The following is a 12,828-nucleotide window of genomic DNA, read 5'->3' on the forward strand; positions in this document are numbered from 1 at the left end:
ATTTTCTGTTTTTATATTCTTCTGTTTTTCTATTCTTTATACTGTACCATCTTCATAAATATAATAAATGCTATTCAAAACCTATAAATGACATATTTTTCATATTCTGCCCTAGGCAAATATATGCAGGGGGATCGCATGTCATTGTCATCTAAATTTTGGGGTCGCAAGTAGGAAAAGGTTATGTAACCCTACTGTGGAACCAACTTTGTTACTGAAAATGCATGCTGCATGAGTAGAAAAATGTTTGAAACAGTGCATACTAATCATGATTGTATATATGGAATATCTGGTGTGCTATCAGGAGGAAGGTGAATATTTCCTGGACTGAATTATTGCAGGCAGTGAATCATTGTGACCTACAGGCTACTACATGATTCTGCAAAGAAAGCATCCCAACTCAACCTCAACCTCCACAAAAAAGCAGTTAAAACACCCAGTAAAAAAAAAAAGGTAAACTACAGCCATTATCAATCCACTGCAGGATGGAAGCCTCCTCAATAGTTCATGTTGAGGGAAATGGACCGTAATCTGTCAGGCTGGTCCATTGAGGGTTAGCAGATCAGCCATATTTAGCAGTCAGGGGCTTGAACCCCAGTCTACTCAAAGAGTGTGTGCTGCTGCACTCTCGCTTTTGACCACTCAGCTATGGAGACCCTTTAAACAATCCAGTATACAATCCTAATATGCAGCCCTGCAGCTATCATATTTTCAGTACACTGATGAAGGCTTTGAGATGCTGTCAAAGGCACTTGGATGATGAGTGAAAGGAGTGATATGTATTGGTTTCACAAGTGGCCTGCAGTGTTCTACATCAAGGGTGTATTTTGCACGGAGATATAATGATTCAGAAATCACAACACCGTGAGTTTGTTTTCAACCGGGTGTGTCACTAAACTGGGTGATATGAATTTCCAAAAGTCTATGTTTATTCCGAATGAACTTTATACATTTGAACTTCTGAGATCTGGTAATCCATTTTTTTGGCATCACTCATTTTACAACTTTTTTTTTGCAACAGTTGTTAAAAACATTCATTTTACAACTTTTTAGGAAACTGGTTTTTACAAAAATCAGTTTCTTAAAAACAGTTGTAAACTGAGTGCTTAATGAACGAACTGATCAAACTACATAAAACCAAATTCTGTTCTGATTTATAATAAGCAGTTATGATTATAACTGATAGATTAGAAGAGCATATAATAATCACTACCATATTTTTATTGAAAGGATATGACAGCAAATTAATATCATAAAGTTTAGCACTTTAATTAATCAAATGAAAGATCTTATGTTTCTATATATGAAAACAAGAGAAATAAAAAATATGCATAGAAAAAAGTATAAAATAATTTAAGAAATAAAGAGCAATACTTACAAACACAAGTTTTGATACATCCTTTAATGGTTGAATTGGATTCTGATGCCTTTCATAAGCAATTGAGCGAATTTTGTTCCCATCTTCTATCATTCTCCCAAATAAGGATACTTCCCATGAAGTAACGTTTTTACTGTTGTCCTTAGAGCTCTTCATGAATAATCCCTAAAAAATTAATATTATATTTAAAAATTTTTAATATTTAATATTTTTTAAAGGCTGTTAGTATAGAGAGTGGACCAAAGGTCAGGAAAAATCAAGTTTTTATGTTAAGTACTTTGTTTTAACTTGTTTCACACACTCTACTATGATTTCTACATTTTTGAAATGGATATGCCCAAATCCTTTTCCTTTTTTTTTTTGCAGCATGTAATGTATGGTATATCATCACTATTTCATAAAAAAAGAAGTAGAGGAAAAAGAAAAAAAGCAAGGGATAAAGAAGATAGCTGGATTATGTATAATGATAAATTTGCACATCAGTAATAACTTTTTAATTTTTCCATTTGTTTTTGGAAAAATTAAAAAAAAAATGCTCAACTTGCATAAAACATAATTATTTTATGAAATCATGATAGCACAAGAGGCCTTGTGCTATCATGATTTCAAACCTTTAATTTGAATACAATCTCAAAAATGATTTTGCTTGTTCAGAAAAAAAAGTGTCAGAATCAGTAATCTAATTAACCTTGGTGCAACCTGAACCCACATATTTTTGATAACTAAAGTTGAATTTTTTTTATTAATATGTGAAAAAGAGTTACACATTAAAATCAAAAATTGATGTTTTAATATGGGAAAGTAATAAAAGTTATATTTATTGTACTGTATTTTATAATATGTAAAATATGATTATATTTCATTTAACAATTTTATAAAATGACACTTTCTGAACAAATATTTTTCCTTTTGTAGTACGTATATTGTCATTTTACTTATATATCGTTGATTTTAAAGTTAATATTCAGGTAAAATAAAGACGAAATTGCTATATATACAAGCAGTTCCTGCTTTACGAGTTATTTTTTTCAAGTATCAACAAAATTGAAAATATGAACATTAATTGCAATAAATAAAACAGAAAAAATGGAATAGAAAGAAAATTAGTACAGCAAATAGTCATTGCAATGCATTATTCACTATTATCCCTATATATATATATATATATGTGTGTGTGTGTGTGTATATATATACAAAGGGTACTAGGAAAGTTTTGCAATATGACGCAACAATGAATCACAGGAAGCTGCTTGTTGCTGCATGTTGAGACATGTTCATACGTGCATAGTAGCCGCCACACCAAGTCAATGGGCTCAGTTATTCATTAGTAGTGAGAGTGTAAAGTGCTTGCGATGGCATCGTGGTCACGAAATGAGATAAGGACAGTTTTGCGGTATAATTTCGTGCGTGGTTTAACCATAGACCAGTGCTTAGAAGAAATGACTCTTGCACTAGATGATGATTGTCCACATCGTACAACGATATTCAGGTGGTATAGAGAATTCCAAAGGGGAAATTTCACTCTGGAGGATTCTGAGAGGCCAGGAAGGCCACGAACGTCAGTTACGGAGGGAAACGTTACTGCTGTGAGGAAAATGCTTGACGAAAACAGGCGAGTGACCTACCAACAGATAGAGGATACTTTGGGCCTAAATGCACCAGCAATTCGTTCGATTCTGCAAGATCATTTGCACGTGAAGAAACTTTGTTCTCTCTGGGTGCCGCTTCAACTGACTGACGAGCAGATGACACGACGTGTGACTTGGTGCCGGGAGATGTTAAAAAAGTTTGATAAGGGACAATCTCGGTATGTGAATAACATCGTGACAGGTGACGAGACTTGGCTGTACTATTACGATCTGCCGACAAAGGCTCAAAACAAAGTTTGGGTCTTTGATGATGACGACACACCCGTAATTGTCAGAAAATCCCGATCTGTAAAGAAGAAAATGATAGCTGTATTTTTCAAATCGAGTGGAATTGTGGAACGTGTCGTTTTGGACATGCAGAAGACAGTCACAGCTAAGTAGTATACTGAACAATGCCTGCCTAAAGTCATTGGATCTATGAAGAACCTGCGGCCAAAGTCAAGAATGGACACCTGGTACCTCCATCACAATAATGCTGCAGCTCACCGCGCCAAAGCCTGCACCGAATATTTGACCACGATAGGACTGAAACTTCTCGAGCACCCTCCCTACAGTCCAGACCTTTCTCCCTGCGACTTTGCACTGTTCCCGCATGTGAAAATGAAACTAAAAGGGAGGCGGTTTTCCAGTGATGAGGACCTTCTACGGGCTTGGGACAACGAGTGTGCTTTACTCCCTAGTGAAACTTGGCAGAACTGGTTTAAAGATTGGTTTCGGAGGATGGAGAGGTGTATTGAATGTAGAGGAAATTACTTTGAAAAAATTAAATAAACAAAGCTGTATTGCAAAACTTTCCTAGTACCCTTTGTATATTCAATATCTATATAATATCAGTGTAGATACACCACAGATAACTCTTAAGAAACTACGATGAAAGTGTGGGAGGCATCATTTGCTCTGCATCTCATATTGTGCTCTTCCTTCACGAGTTGCTGTTGTTGTTGTTATTTGGTTTTTAGGAGCATTAGCTGTTGTTGTTGTTTGGTTTTTAGGAGCATTAGCAACTAAGGCCATATTGCTCCGGGATATGCGGTGGTCATTCCCTGACCTTTCCGCATCCTCCGTATTTGGTGGTGACGGGCTCGAACCCCGGTCTAATCAAGAAGCGTGTGCTACGCACTGCTGCTCCTTCCCACATGGGGAGCATTAGCAACTAAGGCCATATTGCTCCAGGGATATGCGGTGGTCATTCCGTGACCTTTCTGCATCCTCTGTATTTGGTGGTCTAATCAACAAGTGTGTGCTACGCACTGCTGCTCCTGCCCACCTGGCTACAGAGACGCCACACACAATGAGTTGCCATGGTATTGCACTACCTCAAATAAGTAATGCTTCACTAATAGAAAAGACTTGTTACTTATTCTCAGTGAGAAACACTACCCAGATGGCACTGTTTTGAAATATGGTATGGGATAAAGATATCAGCTATCCTCAATATCCCTATAAGACTGAGCAAAGAAAAAAAGAGGTAGGAAAGTGATAGTGGGAGAGGGAGAGGAAAAGATGCTGTAGAAGAATGAAAGGGATAATTAGTTATAATTCGTATGAACTCAGAGCTCCATGCCCTGGCTGGGCAATGCGTCCCCCCTGACGGGGACTGTTGTTACCCAGTCAGAGTCCTGCAAAGATGATTAAGATCTTCCTCTGGTGCCGTTTCTGGCTCTTTAGCCTTCATCAGTGGGTAGATAGGCGTACTGGTTAGACCAGATGTGCTTTCCAGTTTCCGGATATTTCTATGGAATTAACCCTTCAGGGACCCTTTATTGGTCCTGCTTTGGGACTATCTAGTGGCCTGTAAGGCTTTAAAAAAAAAAACCCAAAAAGGGACAGCACCCTAATTCACTCATCTCTATATGACTCAACCCAATTAGGCTGCTCACTCATCACTGACACCGTTTTGAAATATGGTATGGGATAAAGTTCTCGGTTATCCTCATACTATCCCTATTAGACTTAGAAAAGAGATAAAGATTTAGGAAGGGCATAGTAGGAGAGGTAGAGGAAGGAAATGCCGTAGAAGGAAGAAAGGGACAGCTGCTCCTTCAACTCACACTCAAAGCTCATATATTCCTTGAATAGGCAATGCTTCCCCAGTAGAGAAGACTGACACCATTTCAAAATCTATTGGCCTATCATCGGTGGGTGGGTGGCTAAGGTACCCTGGTACTGCCGATATTACAACCCAGTTGTGAAGATAATCACACAATGAGAGATGCCAAAAGGTTTATATGATAATATTTAAAATTATTAAATGCAACAAGGCATAATATGTTAAGAGTAAGAGTTTAATATCTATATAATAATGGTGTAGATACACCATAGATAACTCTTAAGAAACTACGATGGTAGTGTGGGAGGCATCATTTGCTTTGTATCTCATATTGTGCTCTTCCTTCACAACAAGTTGCCATGGTATTGCACTACCTCAAATAAGTAATGCTTCACTAATAGAGAAGACTATTGTTATTTATTCTTAGGCACCTCCATAGCCAGATGGGCAGGAGCAGCAGTGTGTAGCACATGCTTCTTGATTAGACTGGGGTTGGAGCCCGTGACCACAAACTTCGGAGGATGCAGAAAGGTCAGGCAATGACCACCGCATATCCCTGGAGCAATATGGCCTTGGTTGCTAATGCTCCTAAAAAAACCCAAATAACAAATAACAATAACTTATTCTCAGTGAGTACCACCACCCAGACGGCACTGTTTTGAAATATGGTATTGGATAAAGTTCTCGGTTATCTTCATACTATCCCTATTAGACTTAGAAAAGAGATAAAGATAAAATAAAATATAGACGGCAGTATTAGGTGTAGCTTTAGTACGTCAAACCCACTACTATCACCTGATTTATATTTGAATAATGGCTTTAAAAATTAGAATGAAATGAAATAAGAAAATAAGTAAATATAAAGCTATCATTAGAGGCAGCAAAATGCACATCCTCCACATGATGCCCAGTACATAATCGATAATTAATATATAAAAAAAATAATAATAATACATATGCCAGTATATATATATATATATATATATATATTTGAAGACACCTACCACTCAATTTGGAGCAAAAAAGTAGCTCATTAGTGCAAAGAAGAACTCAAAGTATAATAAACCACAAAGTGCAAGAGAAAATAGCAACATCTTGGTAGTACAGTGCACATTCCATGCACAGACAAGTGTTCTTGCAAGCTTACTTATAACTAATGGCAGGCCGTATTCCCTCATTACATGTAACAATGCATGTCAAAAAGACAGATTCTCTATCATGAATCTAGATTGTTGGCAGTATGAACCAACCATAGGAAAACTACATGAAAATGTTCTGTGATGAGGGAAATGCACCTTTAGGTCAACTTTGCTGAAAAAAATCTATATTAACTAGATATGTTTGAAAGCATTCTCTCTGCAAAAAAAGAAGAAAAAGTAGAAAAAAACAAATTTATATTAGTATCAGCCAGAGACTGGGAATGAAGGAAGAATACTGTAGACAGCCAGTAACCTCTTCATGAAATTTTACAGTCTGTGTAACGTTTTCTTTCTAACCTTTTTTTTAATTGCCCTGCTGACTAGAGCTTGATGTGGAACTTTTCATGATGTCAAAGTGTATTTACGAAAAATGTCTGCAAAGTTCGTTCATGATGAAGTCACCCAACATGTGACTGTCACAAGGCAAAATAAACAAAACTCATGTACAGAAAAAAAAATAATAATAATAAATCAAATAAATTGAAAAATTAGCAAAGTTCACGTAATCTCCTGGTATGTCAGTAGCAAGCTTGCAAAATAAAGAGATCTCATGGGAGGATTTTAGAGTAATCTTTATTCCTACAAAATATATACAATACATGAACAATTTCAGCTTTCCAGCTCAAACAGAAATAGTTCTGCATTTTAACCAAATGAACATATGGAATTTGCTTTATTAGTATCTAATGCTAATGCAAGTTATTATTTTATATTCCAAAATGTTACTATTTGAAATAAGAATCAACATTTTGTACTTAATTGGTTTGTTATATACAACAGTATTCATGCTGTGGCCTGACATAGCCAAGTGGTTAAGTGTGAGAGAGTGCATGAGCACGTCTTGAGAGGATGGTGGTCTGCTTGCGTAACTGTTAAATACAGTTAATGATTATAATCATTCACTTGTCAAGATAATTAACCAAAACATTATATAATATATAGAACAATGTTCTATATATTAAATATTGTTGAATAATTTTCTATATATATAATATATAGAACATTATTCAACAGAAATATCAGGCCAGGATAACCAATCAGATTCTGGCAGCAAAAATGTACTTGGTGTGCTTACTAACAACAGCAGTTGTAAGGTTTTGGGACTTAGACCACTATCAAATCTTATATAATTATGAATATTAAGAAAACATCTAACAAGCATAATTACAATAAGATGTTTAATTTTAAGATTTACTTATAAGATGTATAATAACTGTGTACTAGAAGAGAAAATAAATGCATACTTACATCAAGGATATTTAAGAGTACATGATAATGGGTGATGGAAAGTATTGTATTTATTGTGGGATTAAAAACACGGTAAGTCCCTTCTTTAAAAGCTGAGGCCTGAAAATATAAAATAATTACATAAATCCAAACTTAAATAAATAAGAACACATTTTTAACTTCAGGCCTCCTTAAGTTTTAAATAACATCCATTTGCAGCACTTTATACTCTCTACTGAAGGTAGTGATGGCAAACAAATTCACAGTACTGAAATAGCTTCATTATGTGGAAGATAGATGCCAATGAAAACTTTTGTCTTTTCTAGTGAAAACTTTTGTTTGTCAACACATATCTTAGTAAAAAGTAAGAAAGTGCTGCTAATTATATTATTTTAAAATTTAAGTAGATCTGAAACTAACTAGTGTGCTCTAATTTATTTAAGTTAGAACTAGTACACTAAACAGTATCTCTCAAACTGAAAGTTTTTATTAACATTAGTTTGTCACATTCAGCATTAAAGTGGTACCTGGCTGCCAACCAACTAAAAGGTCAATAACCTTATTGGTTATTGCTCTATGGTCAACTGCACTGTATGACAAATACAGTGCAGTTAACCAATACAAGACAGTACAATGTATGACACTGTATTACTCTTTTGGAGAGTATTATTTGTTTGTAATGCAACACATGGGGGGGGAGATTTGTAAAATGGTATCACAATATGACAGATTAATTCTATATGAAAAGACCTGTCTTTTCTATTGAAAACTTTTGTTTGTCATCACCCACATCTTGTAAAAAGTGCTAATTGCTGTATATTTAAAACATTCATTATCAAATTTAATTTTTATGTTTCTTCACTGCCCACTTTGAAGGTCTACTTGTACAGTTTAATACCATATCATTACCATCATCATATGTGATTAATATATAAATAATAAAAACCTATATTTGAAGAGAACCTAAAAAACAAGTTGTGGAAGTTATGTTAGCCAGCTATTACATTTGTTATGTTAGTTACAAAATATTGGGATAATGTGCTTTTTTTTTTTTTTTTTTGCTTTTTCAACTTCTATATTTGTAATTTATTTTTTTATTACATAAGACTCAGCATAATTTCAAATAAAAGTATTTATATACTTTACAATTTAGAAGCTACTTCATTTTAAAGCTACACTATGAAACCAAAAGTATCAGATACTGACAAATAAGTTAATTTTATGCAAATATTGTAAAGGCAGGGTAGCAGCATAGAAGTATAAATGAAGCTGCAGAAGATATAGGTGCCACCTACAACTGACATGCCACATCTCAAAATGAACCTTAAAAATAATTCCTTCATAATTGCAAGATGTCAGTGAGATGAGATGTCAAGACACTACAAATGCTGTGAAAAAGAAAAGGTAAATTTTTCCTTTTTAATCCAGAGAAGTAACTCTGCATAAAACATTGTATTATACTAAGGGAAACCTGCTTCCAGTATGTTTGTAAAACTTACAGCTCAAGAGAATATAAATTTTGTAAGCACCTTTAAAATTCAATTTTTAAACAGAACACTTTTGTAATTACAAGATGAGCAGCCCATAGTTCTTTGGAAAGAAAAGTAAATTTTACTTGTTGAATGAGTTTTTATAGGTAACTGTGCTAAGGTCCTACTGTTTTAAGAAAGTTTTATTCTGGTAAATGGAGAATGGTGTAATCAAAAACCAAGTAAATACAAAGGCTAAGATGACAGAAACAATAATAATAATTACTTATTAGCCAAAATTATCACAATCACTTGAATCAACAAAAATCCAACCAGTGCAATAATGTTTTTATTTTGATTACACAATCAGGTAAATGATTTCAAAAACAGGAAAATTCCAAGCTTCTTTTGATATCTGTCTGTTGGTGAACAGAATGACTATTCCAAAAAAAAAAAAAAAAGAAAAAAAAAAAAGGGAAATTCTTTAAGAATGTTACTACTGTGTATCCAAGTAACGACCTTGCACAATGTCCTGTATTTCCCTATATCTTTAGATACTGCAGTCTATTTTTCTACACAGGTTTGTCATACTTTTTTTCTCATAAGACTGGTAAACACACTGTTTGGCTTATGAACAGTACAAGCAAATACAATTTCATAGTATACTAATTCCAGAGAGTGTTGGTTGAGGAGCATTCCTACAGTAAAGTATGAGAATTTCTCTTATATTTAACACTAATTACAGAGAATACTTAACTGAATACAGTAACCAACTTACAAAATGTTACTTCATGTACACTTGCTGAATTAATCCGTTTGGCAATTTTTGCTATGCTAAATGTGATTTCATAGTTTAGGAATGGATGCATTTTGCAATTTTAGAAAAATTTACTGTAATTGTACGTACCCTAATTGATGAATACAGAAGCCAGTTTCCCCGACAACGGCAGATGTTTCCTTTTGCAAGAGTTCCATGAGAAATTAGTTTCATTGATCTACAATAAAGGAAATAAAAAACAAAGGGGTGGGCCAGTAAATCAGAGTGTCTTATAATGGGGGATTTTAATTTCCCAGAGATTGACTGGAATTTGTGGGGTGGTCACTCACACACTAGCATGGCTTTTGTGAAGTTATTGTTTTCTACAGCAGCATGTTCGAGAGGCAACTAGAGGGAGTAATACTCTTGATCTGATTATCAGTAGTGATTCTTCATGCATTAAGAATCTGCAGATAAAGGAACCACTAGGTGGCAGTGATCACAGTGTGCTGAAGTGGGATTTACTCAAAGAGGTAACTACCATCAGGGGTAAAGGGAAGGGTTTTTACTTTCGTAAATGTGACTACGGTGGTTTGACACAGCATTTAAATTCTATACTTTGGGATCAACTGATGATGTTACCAACAGCAAATTCAAAATGGGAAGCATTCAAAGAATTAATCTTGGAACCTACTAGGCTTTTCATACCAACTAAGAAATATTGTTCAAGATTTAAGCCTAAATGGATGTCAGATGAACTAATTAGACATGTGGCAGAGAAGGAAAATGCATGGGATACATATAAATTAACAGAAACACAGAAGCATATGATAGATATATAAGCTGGTCTGTACCAAGTCACAAAGGAGGTTAGGCAGGCAAAGGCAGATTACGAGAAATATTTGGCAAAGGATGCAAAGAAAAACAGCAAAGAGTTCTTTACTTATGTAAACTCTAGAAGGAAGGGGGTGAATCAGATTGGTCCACTTGATATCGATGGTTCAACTGTTGATGATCCTGCTCAGGCAGCTAACAAACTAAATTAATATTATGCATCTACATTCACACATGAGGAGTTATTCAGGGAGGGGAATGCCAGAGGTGTATTAAACTCTGGCACTAAGCTAGATAATCTTGTAATAAATGAGAGTAAAGTGGAGGAGAAATTTTTGAAGATAAACATAAGAAAGGCACCTGGGGTGGATGGAATCTATCCAGTTATATTAAAGGAGGCAGCAAAGGAAGTAAGCAAACCCTTAGCCATAATTAAGAGAGCTTCCTTGGACCCAGGGGGAAGTACCCATGGACTGGAGATGTGCAAATGTGACCCCAATCCACAATGGGAGACACAGGTAATTATAGATCTGTTAGTTGAACTTCTGTTCCAGGGAAATTAACGGAGGCACTGGTTAAAGTAGCATTGCAGGGTCATCTAGACAAGACTGCAGTAATAGTTAAGACACAGCATGGGGTTGTTAAAGGGAGGCCTTGCCTGACCAATTTGATTGGATACTATGATGTGGTCACAAAGGAACTGAATATCAAAAATAATTTTGATGTCATATACTTGGATTTCACATAGAAAACTATTTTGCACATAGAAAACTGCTGTACAAATTGGAGAGGTATGGCATTAAGGGTAAGGATCTACAATAAAGGAAATGAAAAACAAAAGATCACAAAAAAAGGGTGATCTGATTTTGGCCAAAGTTGTTAATTATGTTACGAGGGATTATAAAAAAAAATGAATAAAAAAGGAATAAATGATTAAATTTTCATATAATAACAATATGTTTTATTTGAGTTATCCACAAAATATATTTACATTGTTGAAGATTAATATTGGGTGAGTCCCCCCCCCATGTGTTTGAATACAAATGCTGACTCTGAAATGTATTCACTTAAAGGGGTACTGCTGGATGTCAACTGAGCATGTTCTTCTAGGCTTGTTCCACTTGAGATCTTAAGTGGAACAAAAGTGCAGGTACTGAATTTGAAGTTAAGCACTCTCTGATCATGTCAGATATGCATGATTAAGGAGCTCAATGGCCATGGGAAGACATACATGTCTTGAATGGCCAGTCAGGTAATGCTGGCAATATGTGGACAGGCATTATCCTGTTGGAACATTGCATTATCCATATTTGAAAAATATATGGGATGGCCACTGGGTTTATGATATTTTCAATATAATAATGGGCTATCATAGTAGAATATATCTCCCCTAACACGAGACTTGATTTTATGTGATATCCAATGGCTCTCTCTCTCTCTCTCTCTCTCTCTCTCTCCCCCCCCCCCCAGGCACTTTCTGACCATTCATTCATCATTCAAACCAAGGCTCTCACCACTAAATACTACTGAAATGAACATCATTCCAGCCTCCAATCAACCTATGCATGATATATCAAAGACATTCATGACAATGAGTAGAAGTGAGCAGCAAACAATTCAATGGGACTTGAGATCACAGACTGTCTTCCAGTAAATGACTGTGAACTCTGCAAGGGGTAACAACAAACTCCTAATCTGGGCAGAAGTTGCTCATGTGTTCACCCAAGACATCTGCTAGATATGCTGGGCTTGCCTTTGGTCAATGTGTCTGCAAGTTCTGTGCCTTTGACTTCGAATGTGTGTGCCTTCCTCTTCCTGTTGTGCCAACATCAATGAACCGAAACACTCATTCAGCAATATCACAGGACAACATTCTGCCTTTATATAAGTAGATTATTTGTCCTCTCTTGAAGACTATCAGTTGGACATGTAGAGTAATTTGTCTTTCTCTTGGCATCATTCTAGGAATACAATAAATTTAATCAAAAACTTTTGAGAAATTAAAAAAATTTTATGTAAAAAAAAAAAGTAATTTCAATTCTAGAATCTGTTCACAAACATGTTATATCTCTTTTAATTAAATTCCCTGAAAATTTAAGCATTTATTCCTATATTTCCTCTTAACCTTTTTTTACCAATTTTGGTCAAATTTGTATCACATTTTCATTGTGTTCCAGTTTTCAATTTCTTTGGTGTATTTTTTTTTATTCAATCACTAGATCAGGTGAGGTGGCAGGGAACTGCAAATCTACAGGAATTATTCTC

The 12,828-nt window shown here is 35.1% G+C and overlaps 1 protein-coding gene across 1 annotated transcript in view; it reads right to left on the reverse strand.

Annotated features, from left to right (window-relative positions):
* LOC150090969 (uncharacterized) overlaps positions 1-12,828 on the reverse strand; it is a 206,047-nt gene that overhangs the window by 75,931 nt on the left and 117,288 nt on the right. Inside the window, exons 14-15 of the mRNA XM_090378931.1 lie at positions 7,525-7,623; positions 1,379-1,543 (exon numbers count right to left, since the gene is read on the reverse strand). Coding sequence (XP_090235057.1) covers positions 1,379-1,543; positions 7,525-7,623 — 264 coding nt within the window. The remainder of the gene's footprint in view (positions 1-1,378; positions 1,544-7,524; positions 7,624-12,828) is intronic.

The sequence above is a fragment of the Mastigoproctus giganteus genome, chromosome 1 (assembly GCF_048544385.1).
Source record: "Mastigoproctus giganteus isolate SK-2022 chromosome 1, ASM4854438v1, whole genome shotgun sequence".
NCBI classification, from domain to species: domain Eukaryota; kingdom Metazoa; phylum Arthropoda; class Arachnida; order Uropygi; family Thelyphonidae; genus Mastigoproctus; species Mastigoproctus giganteus.